The sequence below is a fragment of the Pseudopodoces humilis genome, chromosome 4, assembly GCF_049639895.1.
Source record: "Pseudopodoces humilis isolate 2021_Gansu_Grassland_sample_001 chromosome 4, ASM4963989v1, whole genome shotgun sequence".
NCBI lineage: Eukaryota > Metazoa > Chordata > Aves > Passeriformes > Paridae > Pseudopodoces > Pseudopodoces humilis.
This window is the reverse complement of record NC_142203.1, coordinates 5,183,512-5,203,748: the sequence shown is the minus strand read 5'-3', so window position 1 is coordinate 5,203,748 and position 20,237 is coordinate 5,183,512. Positions and strand designations below refer to the sequence as shown.

At 38.1% G+C, this 20,237-nt stretch overlaps 1 protein-coding gene across 1 annotated transcript in view; it reads right to left on the bottom strand.

Moving 5' to 3' along the window:
* Positions 1-430: 430 nt before the first annotated feature.
* PCSK1 (proprotein convertase subtilisin/kexin type 1) overlaps positions 431-20,237 on the bottom strand; it is a 28,360-nt gene continuing 8,553 nt past the window's right edge. The window contains exons 6-14 of the mRNA XM_005533906.3: positions 18,751-18,839; positions 14,491-14,663; positions 12,125-12,337; positions 10,932-11,032; positions 9,723-9,956; positions 8,405-8,562; positions 6,817-6,950; positions 5,006-5,167; positions 431-3,516 (exon numbers count right to left, since the gene is read on the bottom strand). Coding sequence (XP_005533963.1) covers positions 3,154-3,516; positions 5,006-5,167; positions 6,817-6,950; positions 8,405-8,562; positions 9,723-9,956; positions 10,932-11,032; positions 12,125-12,337; positions 14,491-14,663; positions 18,751-18,839 — 1,627 coding nt within the window. The 3' untranslated portion in view covers positions 431-3,153. The remainder of the gene's footprint in view (positions 3,517-5,005; positions 5,168-6,816; positions 6,951-8,404; positions 8,563-9,722; positions 9,957-10,931; positions 11,033-12,124; positions 12,338-14,490; positions 14,664-18,750; positions 18,840-20,237) is intronic.

Sequence of the window (20,237 nt, the reverse complement as noted above, 5' to 3'; positions counted from 1 at the left end):
TCCTTAGGGCATTTGACAAAGCAAATTTTGTAATTGAGAGGTAGTTGGTTACACTATTTACAGCGCATAAGGGTTTAAGTGTTTCTCTGCTGGCCTGAAACGTGAGTAGTGGTGGAGGGAACAACAAATGTTTCAACTGTTTTCATGCAAGGAAGTGAAGACCCACGTGTTTACCTTGACCCCCTGACTCTTTTTGCTGAATTATTTCATTTTAGTGTTTCTGACACACACATCTGTGTATTAAATAGGCAGAATATTTTTAACTGTCTGAATTATAGACAGTGCTGCTGTCACTGATGTCCACAGCAAGCCTTTCTTGGCTGCAGCTCTGAGGAGGAAACAAGTGAGTGTTACTGATGAAGAGATCCCTTGAAAGCCCTCATTTTCAATACATTTCACTTTTTTTTCCACCCAACCCCTAGTTATTTCGCCAAGCCATTATTTTTCATTTTAAACTCAATTTCCTGTTCCTTTTAAGTCAATACCTTTACTTTTTCTTACTGTTTTCTTTACAAATGTTAAGACCACACACTGAGCTCTGCTAACACATTGTATTATGCTACTAGTAGATATAATGTAGTAGACAAATTTTAACATCACATCACATACATGTTGCAGTTGCTGTTGTAACATGCCTTTTAAAAAATACGTTTATTGGATGAAATTGTCTCTTTCTCAAGAAAAAATCTGGTTCTTCAATATAATTTATTATGCCTTTTAAAATTCTGTCTGTTCAATAAAATCTTTGCTCTATTATAAATACCTGTAACGAAAATATAATTTAAAATTCTGAGAGAAAACTTTTTTTTTTACTTTTACATTTTTCACAAAATCCACACAGGCACCAAGGAAAGACTAACAATAAAAATAATTTACTCCTGTACAAGCTGATCTGGGTTGGAAACATTCAAAACAGAGATTTTAAACTTTTCCTCTGTTGAAACTTTGGCTACAGCATAGGAACTGATCTTAAAACAAAGGAGGGTCTTTTGTTTCCCACCCTTTTAACCTGGAAATTTCTTTCAAGGCCTAATGGAGTGTTGTTAGTACTTTCCTCACTGTAATATACCTGAATGAGGACTGGCTGAATTTGTTGTTATCTGAGGGAACCAGCCTCTAAGCTTTGTTGCACAGGACTAAAAGTGGCCCTTACCTCACCAGATGAGTCTATTCTGAAAATTAAACATTAGTGAAAATAAGTGCTCTCATTCTGTAATAGCAGCAATTAGAAATTTTCATGGTTTGCTTGTTCATTATTTATGCATTGCCAGAAAGCTTTTGCTTGGAAAGGACAGCAAAGGGAAAGCTTTCTGATATGGACCACTTGCAGGGATATTTTTTTTTTTAATGACTTCTCTTCCTAAGCAAATTTCTTAGTAGAGAGGGAGCAATTCAATACAAGAGACATTCAATAGCAGAATAGCCTTCAACTGTTGACTAGAAGAATATTAAAGAACCTTTAAAACTGTCAAAAAGGCAGACTAAGCCCAAGATAGGCATAAAGCCACCACAAAGAATGTTTTTCTGAGTCTTACATTTGGTAAGATAATTTTCAAGGTTGTCTTTAGTCCTTTTTTTCCACAGAAGACTTAATAAGTTGCAGTAAATAGGTTTACCTTTGAATTACAGAATTTAGTGTTAAGTTTGAAACTTTTATTTGAACTGATGGATTATGAGCAAAATGTAAAATTCCTGTCTTAGAGATACTTGCATAATTTTAAGGAATAGACAGTGAAGAAGAATCCAATCAAATATTTCTAGAGAGTCTGCAAAACACATTTCAATAGTAGACAAGAGGAAGTAAAAAGCAGTCAGCACTTTTTTGGGTTTTCTTTAGCATTTCAATGACATAACTATCCCCTGGGAATCTTCATTTCCTTGTTCTAGATCCCCTACCTTTTCTGAGCATCCAACATGGCTTTTTTTTTTTTTTTTTTAATTATTCAAAGCAAAATAATACATAAGTTTTACTTTCTTTAAAGAGTTATGTGCATAAAACTGCTAATGTTAGGGAGCTGCTCACCCTAGTTGCTTTCTGACAGCCACCTCTGCCTCAACCCATGCTCACCCTTCTCAAGGTATTTTGGTTTTTTGTTTTTTTAATCTCAGATAATTTTGCCTTGTCTTCCTAGATGTTTTGGGAATTTTACAGTCTGTGGATGGACTTTTCTGCAGCAGCTACCCCTTCTATCCCACTCAGCCTGACTACTTGCAGATCTCAGGAATCTGAGAATCTCAGAAAGGCAGCTGTACTGCTTTGAAGACCTAACTCAGGCTCCACAGGTAGGAGGTTGGAGCTCAAAGCTCATATAATTGACACAAATAGATTTAGTACTCCATCAGGTGATTCATAACCAATTAAAAAGAAAGCCAAGTGCTCTGAAGTGAGACTCTGTCCTCATTAAACACATACAGCCTAGAAAGACTAGGCTCATAATTCAGGCACTTCACCTGGGTAAGTTCCAGGCAGCTGGAGAGAATGCCATCCCATGGTCTGGGATGCCTCACTGGGGGCTCTTTTTTATCAGGGTATGTTTCTGTCTGTAGTCTAAATTGTGAATAACTTCATCAGTGTTCACTTATGCCCCAGTCCAAACCCAGCCTCCCAGATGTTCCTTTACAGGAGAACAGAAGGGCAAGGGAGCATTGTTTGGAGAAGGAACAAAACACCTATGACAGAGGCAATACTGGCTGCAAGTATTAAATCAGAATAAATGACAAATATAACAAAGACTGCAATATTCATGACAAATCCATGGATGAGAATATATCCCCATAGCTTTGGCAGTTTGGTTCAAAACTGCTTGGTAATTCAGGTTTTGAATCCTACTGCATGCTTAAGTGAAGAGGGTGGAAGAATAAGTAATGTGAAAATTGTTTAAAATAGAGTATTAGGGTTTTCAGGGGAGTCCTATTGCATTTCATGCCTGAGGGGGCAAATCTATACTGCAGAAAGGTTTTGAAAAAAGATAATACTAAAAAGTGTAATTTTCCTGCCTTATCCCCTCACACCCGTTTTTCTCTTCCTTGATATTTGTATTAAATATGAAGCAATCAAAGCAGCAATCACACAACTAGAGCATACACAGACTTTGGAAAAAAAACTACAGGTGGGGAGAACGAATATTTCCAACTCAGTGCCATACCCTACTGTTAATTTCCTTCATTTATGATATCAACCAATGCTTGCAGCAGTCTATCATCTCTATGCTTGTAAGGTTTGGCATTGTAAAAAAGATCAACGTAGTCACTGTACAGACTTTCTTCTGAGCCTCTCAACTGGGAGGGCTTGTTCAATTTTTTGAGGGCTTGATAGAAGTGTTCGAATGGAATGTTTGACTTCTCGCTTGCAGTCTTCCTTGGCAGTTGCTTCTGATCCATCTGTCTGCTAAAAGCACTTTGCAGTAAATGCAGCATGGCCTCTGATGGGATTTTATCTTCTGCTTTGTCACTGCTGCTGCTGGTGTCTTCTGTGGCTTTGGGTTTTTCACTCAGGCTCTCCAGTGTGGTATGGTCCTAGAACACAGGTTAGCATGAGAAAAGGTCAGGTGTCAAAGAAAGACTGACTGGATTAAGGTTTGCTCTGGTTGGTTATCTCCATCTATATGTGGGCAAATGTTACTTTTCCATTCAGGAGCTACTTGGGCATGTAGAAAACAAACAGACCATTATCAACCAAAGCAAACAATTGAATGGACTATACCATAAAAATTATCAAATCCCCCCCATATCAGCAGTAATAAATTCAGATTCCACATTGGCAGGATACAACACATCATTTTATACCAGTATTTGTCCCAGACTTAAAAGATATTTCTGGCTGTGCCACAGGACACAGCACTCTAAATGAAGGAAACATATATGCAGCGGTGATGTCAGCTCTGATTGTGCCTTGTACTCTTAGGAAAAGGACAGAACCAGTGTTTCCATGCAACCTTCTCTGTAGATGATTTCACCTGAGAAAAAGACAGTGAAGTAAGGCTAATTGGTGGTCATAGCACATATCTAGGAGACCTTGGAAGACCAATACCAAATAAAGGTTCACAGAGCAGTTGGTGAGAGGCTTGATCTTGTTTCAACACTAATATATTCCTGCAGAGCTTCCTCATTCAGCTTAGAACTGTATTTCTAACTGAGCACTCATTTTATCTTCATGTAATTTCTACCATGTCTGCCCACTTTCTCCTACAGCATCTGCAAATCCACATTTGCTTTCTTCCAGTTTATTTCCTTGTCTGTGGCTGCCAGACCTGGTGACATTTATGTAATGGATTTAAAGACCACTATCACACCCACCTTTCATAACCTGTCTGAGGAAGGTTAAACTATCTGCGCTCTATTGCTGTCCTAATTACTTAATGGGGAGACAATTTGATGTGATGGGATTATTTTCTGAAGCTGTTGATGTAATCAAGCACTATGAAAATGTCCATTGCTACCATCCTGTGCATCCTGAAACCCAGGGTCACTCCGCCCTGCTATATTTTTAGAGCACTGTTATCTGTAGGGTAAACAGGGGGTGCTAATGGATCTGGCAGGAACAGATCCACTGAGCTGAACTTCTGAGTCAGTGAGTCCCTGACTTTTGTCAAGCCCTTTGTTCCTGAAACTCCTTCCAAACTCACTGGAAGCACTCCAGCAAGCAAAGTTCCTTTAGAATGTGACACTTGTTCTCAGTAGAATTACATAAATTTAGTGTGTCTGTCAGAGGTGTCTTCCTCCCTCCTTCCACCACTCAATTGCATTAGCCATAGAGTTCCGTGGTTTAGGAGAAATTTCCTGTTATCATCCTAAACCCCTTACATTTTGAAATTTGAAAACAGACACTAATAAATATATCAGTTGACATGGGCAAAATTTCAATATACACTCAAAAACAGTCGGGGGTAAGATGAAATGAATACAAAATTAATATGCATCTTCTTACTAGGCCAAAAAAAACCAAACCCAAACATTTCCTTATAAACTGAAAAACATGTAAGGAATAAATGCAATATAACTCTACCTCTACAAGATCTGTCATCTTCTCCACTCCTCTTCTGTCATTCTGCACAGCATTGTAGGATGTATACACGCGTGGCTGCTTCATGTGTTCAGGCTGGGTAGCAGTGCCGTGCAAAATCAATTTCCAGCTTACAATCCTTCCCTCATTTTGTATTCGTCTGGACTGAAAAACAAGCGTGGCATCAGAATAGGTTCTCAGGACATAAAGGATCAAAATAGACACTTGAATGCAGAGTACACAGAAGCGACCAAATCAAATTATCCGGCTTTCAATACCTACCTATAGAGTATGATTCATAAGCACAAAGCCCCCAGGTATAGTGGAGACGGAGTATATTAGAATGTGGGGTTTAACACAATAGCTTAACCACTCAAAATATTCACATTTTGATGTAACATAATTATTAATTCATCTTGTAATCATAAATGGAATTTTGTCATGAAACAAAATGCTAGAAGTTACTGAAGTAGTATCTTGTATTATTAGAACTTGTTCACTAGGCCATTCCTTGGTTGTTTCCTTATAAAAGATACCATTGGAAATGATAAGGTGAAATATTATTATTTCCTATTATGTGGTGTACAACAGCAATCTGAAATATAGGGTGTGGAAGTAAACAGCAGATGTTTATTTATAAGTTTTGGTGGCAGTATTTTAGAAGCACAAAGTGGAGGAGATAAGTACAAAAACCAGAAAAACCTGTAAGGTGAGGAAAAAGTGTATTATGCCTTGAGGGCAAAAATCTTGCTTTATTGTAAGTTTCAGGAAGCTCTCACTTGAAAGGAGAGCTAATTTACAAACAAAATGCTCTTTTAAGCTTTGTTCCACAAAAAATGCATTCAAAGACCAGGGTATCTGTAACCATGGAGTTATCTATCAGCCTGCAGCATTAACACTACACTGGTGATAGTAATGTCTATTCCTGGTGCCTTGTCCATCTGCTCAGCTCTTGGCAATGCCCTCCTGTTTACAATTTGAGGCCAATAGGGGCTGAAGGCTCAGTGTCTAACAGGAAGCTTTCAGTTTTTGGCAAGATCTGACCCCTAAGGACAAGCTTATTAACAGACAACTTCAATGAGATGAGTGAGCTTGATCACTCTCTCTTTAAAGGGAATTATTTTTCAGTTGCCTACTCAGCAGCTTAATTCTGGTGTCTTGCTGTTGTAATCCATATTCCCATGTGGCTTTAGTAAACTGATTTATTTCATATCTGTAGGCAACTTGGCTTTAATCCTTAAATATTATATCTTGTTATATATTTATAACTTGTTGCATAATCCTTAAATCTTATACCTTGTTCAACACTAGATACTCTCAGAAAGAAATTAGGGAAATGTATTCATCAGAATAGGTCACTGAGACCCCCCAAAAAATCATTAATTAAAAAGGTTTTCAGTTAATGAAAACTGTGTACATGGACCAGGAGAAGACTTGATCCATGCTGTGTTCTTTCCTGCAGAAAAGAATTTCCAGTTAACCATATGTTAATTTGTTGTCATATTTCAACCCAAGAATCACAGAAAACTTTATTAAATGATTAATTTTGATGACGTATGTCTGAAAAACACAGGCATGAAATTTTTTTGACAAGTACCTGTCAGTGAAACGAGAATGGCACTTTGCATTTAGGTAAAGAACAAGGAAGTCTGACCCTACCTTTTTTCTTTAATCTTTAACCCAGCTGGATATCTTAAATAACTCCTCATTTAGCTTGCTTAATGAGCATTACCCAACGTGCTTTGTAGTAATGAGTGATCATTTCATCTGTGTTAGCTCCCCATCACAGCTAGTTAGCATGCAGGCATACTCACCATATCAGTAATACTTAAAACCCAGGTGCCTGCTGGATTTTCACCCCAAGTGTGGACAGACATGAAGTCCCAGTTCTTGAAGCCATTGGGAGATTTGTCTCTCTCTCTCTCAGCCAGTAAGACAGTGCTGGTCCCTGTGTGGGTGCAAGATCAACACTGATTGTCCATGCACTGCCTGTTCCTACTTTTCATATTTGTCAGCTTGCACACTGCCTAGAGCAGAGGTGACCTGGAAAATACACTCTTCAGCAGTGGCTTGTTTAGCAGTGGCTCTTGTAATTATTTTTACAGCAGTGCTTAGGAGTGCATGAGCTGTCAGGTCACACCAAGAAGGTACATCTTGTTCAGTGTTCTATCTCTGGCACAAAAGGTAGTGAATGCACATAAAAGAAGCATAAGGAGAAGATGTCAGGCACAGCCAGTCTTTCCCACCGATGATCTGTTCAAGAAACTTCTGAAATGGAAGTTTTGATGGTAAACCAGCTCATGCAGAACCCACAGTTTTATCATGATTTCATCACTGATTTGGGGTTTTTTGGTGAGTGGATGAGTATTGTTACAGCCTGGTCCTCCAACAGGGTGAAAAAAGCATTTGCATTGCTATTATTACAATAATGCTGCAGCTCACAAAGCATTTCCGCAGCAAAAGAGGTTCTACTGCACAGGAAGAAATTTGTTTGGCTTGTTTACATATAAGGAAAAAAGCAAGGGAGCAACTTTTACATTATGAGGAGCAGTGAAGCCCCAAGGAGCCTTGTCACAATTTATGAATATATTTAAAGGTAACAACATAAATATAGAAAAGGAATGACAAACATTTGCTACTAATGTTTTGCAGGAAAGTAGAAGAGTAACAAGAAACAAGGGAAAAACAATTTTATCATGAAAGCAAAATGATAGTGCAGTAGAGGCAGCAGTACTTGATGATTGCTACCTAGAAACAGAAAAATTAGATAAGCCTTATATTTAAATTCATATATGAAAGCTTGTCTTTTTTTTTCATGTTAATGCCAGTTGATCTAAGAGACTTTACTCTTAGTTGTTTATAATATTTTTTTTCTTTTCCTTTTTTTTTTTATATTTTTTGTCTTATTGTGTTGTTTCAAGGCATTGTCCAGACAGCTTGCCATATTCTAGCTCATTTAGTACATTTGTACTAAGGTGCAAAAACACTATTTTTTTAAAAATACGCCAATGGGGAGATGCATGAAATGAAACCTAAGGAATCAGATATCCTCAGTTTTCCATTAGACTGCTAAATCACGGGAAGTCTGATAAGAATTATTGATCTATAATTCGTTGTCTGCCAGGAGACCTGAGGTTTCATAGGTCCAGCTCCCTCTGTGAAAACATTCTGTGCCCTTATTTTCTGAAGTATGATTTTCAAATCTCCTTTCACAGAAATAACCCAGAACCATGGGGAGGTTGAAGAAGGGTCTCTAGAGCACTCTGGATGATTTATCCTCAGTGGATTTGTCCAATGATATATCTAGCTCTCTTTAACCACTGAAAACCAAATTTTTTTTTCATTAAAGTAAATGCTGCACACCACAGCAACACAAACAAAATTTCCCTTTTTGTCCCATACCTGATGGAGAAACCAGAGTGACATGAAGATCACCTCTACGGGAATATTCAATCGTTGCCTCGAGCTGCACGTGCTCCAGAGATGCAATGGAGTTCTCTTGACCCTCGCAGGCTTTTGTGGGAATTTCAATGATGACTTCTTCATTTGCTCTTAATAATCTGTCAAAATTGAGGTAGTTCTTTAATTACCCACAGGAACTTTTGATTTTGGGCCATGAAGTGTAAATGACACGTTTAACAGCCATTTCAGAATGATGAGAAAGGAGGAGTCAGTGCCAGCTCAACAAATAAAGGCAATGTCTAAGTGTTCATGCTCTGCACAGAGAGACACTCTGCATAGCTTTCTCTGCACAGTTCCCATTACTTCCAAACAGAATGGGTATCCAAATCTCCACATAAATAATTCTAAACTCAGGATCATGGGATCTTTGTTCTCATCATATAACACAGGACTGCAATGAAAATACATAATGAACAAATGTGGCATACATCAGTAATGGGTCAACATTCCTTGAAAAATGACAGAGTCCATAAAAACAATTTGATGGTAATATAGCTTAAATAATAAGATTACCAAGCAGTGACTCTCCAAAGCACTGCAATATATTTCTGCAGACAGATCTTTGTTGCATTCACATGGTATAATTTCAGCCTTTGAAATAGATCTTTTTTTCTCGATAAAAAACCATGAGAACATGTGGAGACAGAAAGAGTCTAGATATCCTTATTGATTAACCAGCTCAGTGACTAATGATAATTAGTCTGTCTGTTCAGGCTCATTGTGCTGTTGGCACGTGGCTGATAAGACTTTTCAGTGAGCTTTTGAGGCACTTGTGTTTCATAAGAGAAATGCTACAGACATGACTAAAGCTCAATATATCACCTTAATTTCAACACATACAAGCCTGTCACATGAGAAGAATTGCTTAGACCCATTACAGACATTTTATTTTTTAAAAGTCTTTGTAAGACGTCAGTATCTTTTTATCTGTCTTCTAATGGTTGTCTAAAAATTCACAGCCTTGCTGATTTAGCTCAGCTTCACAGTATCATCTTTTCATACATTGTCTGCACAAGCAGAAATAACAGTCTTAGTCTTTATTAAGACTTCCTTCTAGTAATTTCCATCAGTCTTACCATAAAAAAAAAAAACCAAGAAGGAAATGCTGCTTGTCTGCTTCTGGGGAATAGAGTCTGGCAAATCTAAATGAATAAAAAGAAGTCCCTTATTCTCATTCAGATTAATCTGTGAAGAATATGACCCTTCAGGCTTTATTACAACAGACACCAACTTGGTAACTGGTAATGCAAATCCTTACCTGGGCTCAAAGCTCTTGTCTTTGACAATACACTCTCTCTTTTCTGGTACACTTTTCCATCTCTTGGGATCAGCTAAATCCACCAAGGCATTGGCGTTGAGTAGCCCAAACCCAAATCGACTGTTGACCATCAGTCCTGCTCCATTTTTTTTCCATCCTGGATTTCCAGCCAGTGGATCATATTCTGAGGTCCACACTACCAAGTGCTGCATATCCCTCCACGTTAGATCTGGGCTGTTTGGAAAATGTTCCTGGTTAAATGCTTCAGGGCTATCTATCATTTTTCTATCTATTATTAGACTGAAACAGAACATGCTTTGAATGTATATGGCATCCCACTGTTTTATAACACACAGCCTGTTGCACTTGTCCTTGGCAGACAAGACTTCTGTGTCCATGAAGAACAGGTGTCTAGCAAGAGTAGAGCCCAATCCTCCGAAACAATTCAGGCATTTAAGGTTAGCTAGAGATATTAGAATTTCCCATCCATCTTTTTAGGACCTCGATTTTTGAAAACTGGGTATTTGGTTCCATCTGTGACTCACTCTACCCTTTAAAATATCTAAGTGTCTTGGCTCATGTCACCAAAGGTGTGTTCAGTGGAAAATGGAGCTGAATCTACACCATACAAGTGTTGAACTATGCACTACTGTCTAAAGTGTTTTCTGTGAAAAAAGTCACTGTCCTTCCCTTTCTTAGCTTCCCCAAGGTCTAAATTCTGACTACCTGCCCTACAGGATCCAAACCTGGCTGCTTCCTGCCTGCTCTGACAGACAAGCTTCAGCACCTTCCCTTTTATGCCTCATCACTGGCAGAAATTCTTCTGTAAATTGGCTGAGGCTTAGTTTAGGGTTGTGCAGCCTATTGTTAGGCAGGACCTATTAGGGTCCTGCAGCCTATTCTCTTCAAATCAGTCTCCTGAATCCATGTACACCCTCACTTTTAGATGCATCTGACCAGAAATCAGTAAATGCTGTTGCCAATACACAAAATATCCCTGTCATCATGATTTACTCACATTGGTTCTGCTTTGCTAGGAAAGTGTTGGGGCAAATAGCTGCTTATTTTTAGCCATCAGCCTGACCAAGTCTGACTGACAAAAAGTGGTGCTGCATTGTGAGGTAGTGCCTCTTAAAACAGGCATTTTGGGGAAGGTGGTGGGGATGGTTGAGAGAGAGAAGTTTCAAAGGTGATGCTGTGACAACTTACTTGGCTTCCAGCGCCAGAGCAAAAATTCCTGCTGCCAGAGGTGCAGATGCAGAGGTCCCCGTGTGAGTTTCTGTACATTCATTGTGAAGATCAACACTTGTCTGACAGAAAATAAAACAAAATCAAAAACAAACAAACAAACTCATAAATAGTTGTACATAGTCATATCCATACTCACAAACGTAACTATGCGTCCCTTATTTGATGCGTATTAATACACTCCTCACCAGCAAAAAAAGTGATGAGTGTTTAAATCTGTTCATATTTCAATCCACTCTTTTTGCTTCAGCTATAATTTTAGTATCAAAACGTTTCGTGTTGGAACAAAATATTCCCACACTGAATATCTTATTTTAGTCTAAGGTTTCACAATAAGTGTTTCAGGCTTACTGGTGAATCATGAAAACAGATCATTGTGTTGGGCCTAGAACATTCAAAATTACTGCTTACTAGGAAATTACTCATAGGATTAGTATTGGTGTTCTGCTCCGTCTTCAGCAGAACTATAATTTTCAATGAATAAACACGAAACTCATCAGCCCATGTATCTTGACTATAAAGAGAAGCCACTTAATAAGGACTGATCTCCAGGCTAACTTGGAATGACACTGTTTTAATCCCCATCAGTTCAGTGTATTGTAAAATTAGCATCTACCAGGGCTGGAGAGAAATTACAGGTGTTTCAGCATTATTGTGCCACAGCAATTTTCTTCAGCACAATTAAGAAAAGAACACTGGCTGGTATGTCTGCTTGCTGAGGGTTTGGAGGCGTTGTTCCTGTCTCTGTCTTAAAAAAGGTAATGGCGAGGTATGGCAGAGGCCTCACCATCACAGGTTTTCTTTTTACTCTGAATCTCTCTTCGTTTGCCCTTTGTGAAGAATAGTACCATATCAAACCATGCAGGGACCACTTTCATACACAAACAGTGCTCACAAACCACAGACAAATTCAGCATGCTTTTTGAACTGCATTGACACAATGATTTTGTTTAACCATTGCTTTAAGGTAGAAGAATACAGGAATACAATCACTTTTTGGATTACAAGTCCCTTAAAGTTTCCAGTCAAAAGCACGAAACACATAACACATAACATAAAACAAGCACTCGAAGCCAAACATTTAAGAGGTTCCATTTATTATTTGCATATATCATACCTTTCTATTTATTCTGAAACTGGTAAAAGCAACTTACAATTCTTTGGTCAGTATAATCCCCGCTGCTGTATGCTGTGGCCAGAGTTGAAGAGCACTTCTCTGCATACCAGGGAGAAAGCCCTTGCTGAGAAGCACTGCTAATGGAGATGGTGTAGATGCTGTCAGTGTAACCATCACAGTCACAGTTGTCACCCTGACGACCTCCATTCCCTGAAGCCCACACAAAAATGGAGCCTTTTCCGTTTCGGCCCTAAGGAAAAAAATAAAAAAGGAAATGAATGGTTAAAAAAGAGATTTCAGATCTCACAATGTATCCTTAACAACTCCTTTCCCCAAAAAGCCTAAATGAGCAAACATAGAAGAGGAGCAATTTCCATAAGCACTGTAGAAGATATTGACAGAATAAATCAGCTGGTTTTGATACGCCTCTGCTCACCCTACAGCACAACTCTTAGTCTCACTGGCCAAGGTTTAGTGTTCCAGATACAACAGCTGTCCTTGGGTTTTCAGGTTAAAAACAGAGTCTGTATTGTCAGTGTCCAATAGTAATTTTTTCCACTTGCTGCTGTTTGATACTCACCATTTCTAGAAAAAAATGCCTTTTTTAAAAAAAAAAAGGCAAGTTTAGTGGGGTTTATTTAATTTTCTTTTCCTGTACTCACGGAGGTATGGGTTAGGAGTATGAACAAGGGACACACTGAATACCCTTCCTTCCCTCACAGATCTGTGGGTCAGCATCACCAGCCTCCAGGCATAACCATGTAAAATATCACAGCTATCACAGCAGAAACATGTATTACTATCCAGTCTTAACCTCTACTAGTTCTTCAGAGGAAAGAAATACGTTTCGTGTGACAAGCAAAATTTCATCTGTTGTTCATTATTAATATCTTTACACATATATGTTCATTATTAATATATGCACATTTAATATTCCACAGCAATTGGAATGCAATTTTTTTTTTCTCATTCCACTTAAGTGAGATTTGAAGTTATTTATGCAAATGCTAAGATATTTTCACTTAAAACATTAAAAAGTTAAAAGCAAAGAGAAATAAGATGTACCCTGTGGTACGAGTTCTAAATTTGAAAGAAAAACCACATCAACTGAGGAAAGTTATATAGTGTATTTGAGAACAAAGGCTGCAGTCCAGAAAAGCACTGGTGTACCCCAACATCTGCTCTGATTTCACTTAGAGTGATGAAAACAATTCCTTGGTTCTTCAGGTTAAACCTGTGCTTCACCAGAGCAGCAGTGGAAGATCCAGGGATCAGAGTTGTTGTCAATCCCAACACTGGCTGACTTTAAGCAGAATGGAGACCAGACAGACCTTTGCAAAAGGAATCCTTGAATCCTGAGAGGCAAATGGGTAAATTTGTTCCCTATTAAAAATAAAACAAGCTGCAAAAAAATTGCATTCTCCACCAAAGAACCTGCTTTTTCAGAGTAAGACCAATGAAAATTTGTTGTCTAATTTTCACCTTTAATTCTCCCTCTGCTCTTGCTACCTGCCTGTGGACATATAACCTGTTACAAACTCTCTCCTCTCAGTCTCCATTATTCCCTCAGAGTATCTTTGTCAGCTATCAGCATTTGAATTGTTCTCTCCTTTTCTCCTCTACCTACTGATGTTAATTGCACTTTATCCAAAATTGTCTGTTTGCTTGTCCTTCAGGCTATTTCTCTCTTCTCCCCTCTATGATTCAGTTGTTCTCTCTTTATTAGTACCTGTCCATCTTTAGGTATCTTTTCACCTCACTGGCAAGAGTAGTTTACTAATAAATTCATAGCAGCTCTCAGTTTGCACCCTATTTATCATCCAAACAGCTCCAAAGAGTGTAACAAGGAAAAAAGAAACCCGCAAAAATATTGCTCCCAGTACTCTTCATCACACATTTGTACTATTTTCATTTTAATTGGATCATGACATGCACCAAATTAAAAATTAATGCAATTAGCACAGTACAAGCTCATCCACAGGGTGCTAAAATGCATCACTATTTCGCACAGAAAAATATTCATGGAGCAGGAATTTTGTATTAAATTTTATGGTCTTTCAGTGCAGAAATCCAATTACTGTTCAATGTAAAACAAGCAGCAGAGAAGGCTGGGTGTAGGGTGAGACAAAGGCAGCAAAATTAAGGATATAAAAAAAAAAAAGCTTATCCATGGAGATTAGCAACTATAAACCAGTTTAGAAAGCCCTAATGGTGTTTTCTCAAAAGTCCATTCTGGCTGGAAATTTCTCTCACCTGTACTATTAAAATACATCATGTCCATTCAAATATATTTGAGCAGAGACAGCACAAACCATTTTCATTTTTTTCTCTGGTATCAACCATTTTAAAATTCTCTTCTCTGCCAAATTTTTTGCTTTTTTTTTTTCCCCTGAAGTATCATACCTGGTTTATCCCATACTCGAAAGCCTTCTGTGCCAATCTCCCAGGTCCCTCCACAGTTTTACCATCATCATTAGGGCCCCAGCTTGCACTGTAAATATCCACATGTTCTGGATTGAAACCAATTGAACTGGCCTCAATAGCATCGGTGACTATTCCATCCAGCATTCGTATACCTTCACAGGAAAAAAAAAAAAAAAAAGAAAAATAATCAGACTGGATTTACTTTCTGTTCCCTCCTCCCTGTCTTTGTTAACTGGTTTTAATGTCTCCAGTAAAATTAAGCCATAAGTACTGCAACCACAGCCAACTGCTGTTCATGTAAGCAATATTGAGGATAGCTCCTGTCAGTGTAAAAAAGTACAGTTAGATTTTATCTGCAAAGCTCAGTGTTTCTCTACAAACATAAAAAAACCCAAAAGCTTAAAATCTTGTTAGCCTCCTATTTATTTCTTTCACTCCTTCAACAGAGACCCAAGAAGATGACGTCTTGCTTACTGTTCCTGGCTTTTCTTATTGCATTCTCTTTCTTCTCTGTCTTCTCTCTTACATCTGCAACAAAGACTCCTCAAGCTGCTAAAAATGCCACTGAAATTAAATAGGTTTTACCAACATTACTTTTATCTTTAAGAGTTTGAGTTCAAAGGCATAGTTCTGAATGTTCTGACCAAAGCACTTGGCCCGCACATTAAAGGTTTTGCTGTCTCTGTGACGCTGCAATTCCACCAGCTCTTCAATCTCCACCACAGGAAAAAAGTCTCACTGTTTTTCCACTGCCATGTTTTGTTTTTTTTCTACTGTGAGCAATCCAGAGATATCTAGTCATTAACAATTTATTAGGACCTGCATGATCTAATCTCTTTCAGAGTGAGCCTGAGCTCAGTGGTACTTAAAATTCAGGTGCAGACTGTGGTTCATCTGCATCAGATCCTTTGCTGAGCAAAGCCACAGCTCTGCAGTGGGGCTGCTGCCACTGTCCAGTGCTGGAAGACAGCAGAAAAAGCAGAACTCTGGCAAAATCCTCACTGTGGTATGGTGCTAACAGCACCAGCAGCAATATAAGAGCCACAGCAGTCAGGATTCAGCCTGTGTTTACAAGCAATAAAAATGTCTGGGTTCCCTTGGATTTGGCAGGTTAGTGCTACAGCAGCTGCACCATTGCTGGCAGTTGGTGAATTATGAGGATTTGTTCTTTAGTATTTTCCACAAAACAAGGATTTTGCCAAAGCACAGCAGGCAAAATGTAGTAATTCAATTAAAATAAAAAGTCCAAAAATATCCCCAAATATCCAACAATATAAAACCTCTAACCTTACCCTTGCAGCTCTGTGGTTTTTTTTTCTTTTTTTTTTTTTTTAAGCTATTAAGCAGGGGAAAAAAGACTGCAAGCATAATTCTTTTCCCAAATGGCTGACCTCTTAATACTCCTAATACTTCAGAGATAAAGCTGAGCTTTATTATTTCATATTCATTACTGCTAAAATAAGACAAAGGAGTTAATCCTCTCTACGACAGTGATACAGCTGCTCCACTATCACTCCCAAAGCTGGGAAAAGCACCTGTGCCTCAGGTACTAAATACACCACTTACCCAGGGTTGTCTTAAACTTAGAATGGTTTTATTACTCTTTTTTCTATTGTCTCAGAATTGCCAGACTCTCTCATGCCAGCAAAGACCTGCCCCTGGTGAGAGCTTGCAACACACGAGATAGTGGGAATGCAAGGAGTAATGTGCTGATACTTCCCACAGAAAAAGAAAGTCTGCAGATAAATAATGTAATAAGGAAAAAAATCCAAACAAACCAAGAACAATGATCCACAGTGATGTTTTTTCAAGGAAAAAAAACCACTGCCTTGCATTCCTGATCGTCAGAAACCCTGATTGTTCAAGTCAGGTCAGGGATTTGATGACTGCAGTGATATTCCCTTCAGCAGATTCCAATTATGTCCTCTTGCATAGACTCTTTTCTATTCTTGCTCCCATCATCAGTCCCACAAAATCAAAAGCAGGAAAAGCCCAAGGTAATTTCAGATGCACATATATGTATCTGCCTGGCAGAAAGCTATTTTTAGCAACACATTATTGTGCACAAATTCTCAGCCCAGTCCTTTGTAAAATGGAGCTTCTAAACCATTTAATTACCATGGCAGCACCATGGAAATATCGTAACACTGTGGTACAGTCAGGTATGCATGAAAATACACGTGCCCTGCTTTATACCAGAGGTGAGCAATACACATTTCTCAGCTCTACAAAGGCCAAGAGGTGAATGTTAAAGGGCACTGCAAAGGTGTCACTTTGAAAACTGGCATTAAGAGTATTTCTTGCTTCACAAAGCGCACAGAGGAGCCCATGGTACCCACAGCCACAAAGTAATGGAGAAGTTAGCCAGTATTTCACAACAGGGCCAGGCATTGATGTTACTGGAGAGAACATTCAGGACTGCTAAACTCAGTACTTTCACAGGAAACAAACAACAACAAAAAATAATGGAACGTTTTGTTTTAACCCCCAAGGCAAAGTTAAACCAACTTGTGATGCTGAAAGTTGGAGAACAAGGTATTCCAGATTGTCAGGATTTCTTTCCCTAAAGCAGATATTGACTATCAGAGAGAAGGTCCACCTACAGGACCACTGGATTTATCCAGTCTGGCAACTGCTACAAGCAAATAGCCACTTAAGGAAGTCATCCTGAACTAATGTCAAGTAGAAGTGTGCAATGTGTCATCTCATGGATTTAAAAATAAATAAAATGAAAAAGAAAAAGGAGAAAAAACAGCCTCTGGAGAAATGAATCCTGTAGAGCTCAGATCATCAAAAAAAATCTCACAGTGTGTAGCCACTTCAAATTTATCTGAATCTTTTGGAGACTTCTCTTATCTTCCTCTGCTCTTTGAACATATTTTTCTTCCACCCCGTCTTAATCAGTCTGGTCACATCTAACAGCTTACAATTTCTTTCAACTTTTCCATTCTTCATCCTCCCCCACCCAAGTGTATGCTGCTTGCTGGGTAATGTGGATTGCTGGACTGCTTTTCCTACTGTTATTTCCCTTTTCTAGATAAATGATCCCACACAGATCTGTAGTTTGTATATGCAAATGAGCACAGATCCTATGCAAAGAGCTGTGGAAGAACCTCCTCCATAGATGCAAGAGCCTTAAAATATGGGCACAGTGGGAGTTCAGACATCTTTGCAGCTTCATCCATTTTGCCTTCCTTTGAAAATCTGACGTCTTCATGTTATGAGTGAGATATTTTATTTAAACAGATCATGACAGCATAATGCATCATGGCAAAGGCAAACTGCAAGGCTGACATCCATGACAGCTCAGTGGAGTAACTGGGATCCGACAAAACACCACGGTGAAATGGTGGGAATGACAGCTAAGGGAGTCAATTGCCACTCATCATCCCATTGTTTAAAAGGAAAGAGAGGGAATAATGAAAAAAGTGGGACAGTAAAAATAATTTCCTCTGAGCTAAGTACCATTTGCAACTGATACTTGCATCATGATTATTTCATAAACAACCAACAGATTGAGTCATTGATTAAAAAACAAAACAACGATATTGATTGACGGGCAAAAAAGACTCTACTTGTTTTCAAATTTAACTAGACACTAGAGAAGGAAGTTGTTGAAACAAAAAGGACAGTTGTTTGCATAACCTGACTGACATGACCTTTCAAATGTGATTGTGTAAAAGAGAACAATATGCTGCAATTATGGATGGGTAAAACTTCGTGTACTCCTACTTTCACTCTACTGAATCCCTCTCCTCCCCTGGATAAGCAATAAAAAGTAATTAGTCTTTCATTCCTTAAAAGATGTCTTAACTCTAGGTAAATTATAAGTTGTTGCTATTATTTTTGTTGATGTTGTTAATATTTTTATTGTTGTTAATATTATTAACATTATGATAACTAGTTTTATTGCAATTAACATAATCATCATCATCCCTGCCTATACTGTTGCTGCGGTTGTTATATATTCTGTCTATCTATCTATCTATCTATCTATCTATCTATCTATCTATCTATCTATTCATAACTAAATTCCAGACTTTATTAAAGAAATCTTGTCATATACAGGCATCACTCAGCACTGTTGCCAGACAGGATTTTGAAGCTTATAATACTGCAAGATAAATGTTTTCTGAGAATGACCAATCATTCATATTTCAGATTAATGGTATCTGGCAACACTCAGCATCTGTCTCGTTTCCATTCATATTAGGCGTCTACTTATTTTTGTTTCCTTACCTCCAACCCTGGAGTTGTAGGCTACTCCAACTCCACATTTTCTGTTGTTGGCTTGCATGGCAATTTCTCCTGCACACCGTGTCCCATGCCTGAATAAATACAGCAAGAATAAAGAACACATCATAACAGCTTTGCTGCTTATTATACAGAAAGACTCGTCAAGGACCTTGATTTGTTTGAATTCTTCCTTTCAATAGATGAAATGCAGCTATTGAAAAGCTTTTGAGTTGTAGCTACATGATACAAAAATACTTATTTCACCTAAACTTCATTAAATATAATTTTGCCTATTTAATGCTCAAAGGAACATTTTCATGAGATGATAAATACTTCTCTTAATCTCACTGTAGATACCAGTATTTTTGTACAGTGAAAAAGTGGCATAAAATTATGGGGCTAAGAAGTTATCTTCAGACAGAAATATGATACAAATATTTTTTAATCACACATTTAGAAACTTTTTTTCTAAATGACTGCATTCATTTAGGATTCCAGAAAGTGAGCCTTCAAAGTATCCCCATTGCTATTTTTTTCATGTAACAAAAGATTTTCTATGCAATTATTTTTATTTTCTTTTCCCCCAGAGGTGATTCTAATTCCTCAATACAGAAAGCTTTCCTATAAGTCTCAAGGTAAGAGTGTTGTATTACATAATGCTACAGCTTGTTATTCAATGACGTGCTTCAGTGCTTCTGGGCTGAATTCCATTTACTTATTAATAAAGATTAGAGGCAATACAGGTAGATTTAAGAGATAATGACATCATAACAAGAGGATAATGGCTTCTTTCTCTAAAATAACACTGTAACAAAGTAAAAATATCATTTGTCTAATGTCTTTCTCATGGGTTTTTTATCCTCCGACTGATTTTTCTTTTTTTCCCCTCCTACAATGATTTGTGTTGTAAATGCTTCTGTACTGTCTGATAGGAAACAGGGGACCAATGCATCAGTTTCTTGCTATCTGTACTGAGTAGTGGCATCCTAATTTGTTTTAAAAATTGACTATTTTGTGTACCAGCTTCTAAGGAGGTCCCTCCTGTTCTCTTTCTTATGAACAAAATCCATATCTGGGCTATGATGGATGTGCCCTGATCTAACAGACCCATCAAGAGACTTTTTTTGTTTTTTTTTTTAATTCCCAGTGCAAAGAAGAGAATTGATGTAAAAATATACTTTGGGAGGTATCATTCCAGAAACACACAGAGACACATGAATAGATCATTCCCTTCATCTTGCAGAAACACATCAGCCCCTTACATGTACAAAGACATGAAGAAGTTCAGGACATCATGGGGAGATTACAGTTATGAAATGCTTCATCTGGGAATTTTCAGTGCTTATGCCAATGTTATATGAGAATGCTCTTGCAAACTGGAATACAGGAGGCTCCTTCTGAATTTCCAACAGTGCTTCTTAATATTGAGGCCAACTGAGTACCACCACAGGTTGTCCTGGGAGGTTGTGGCCTCTCCCTCCTTGAAAGTA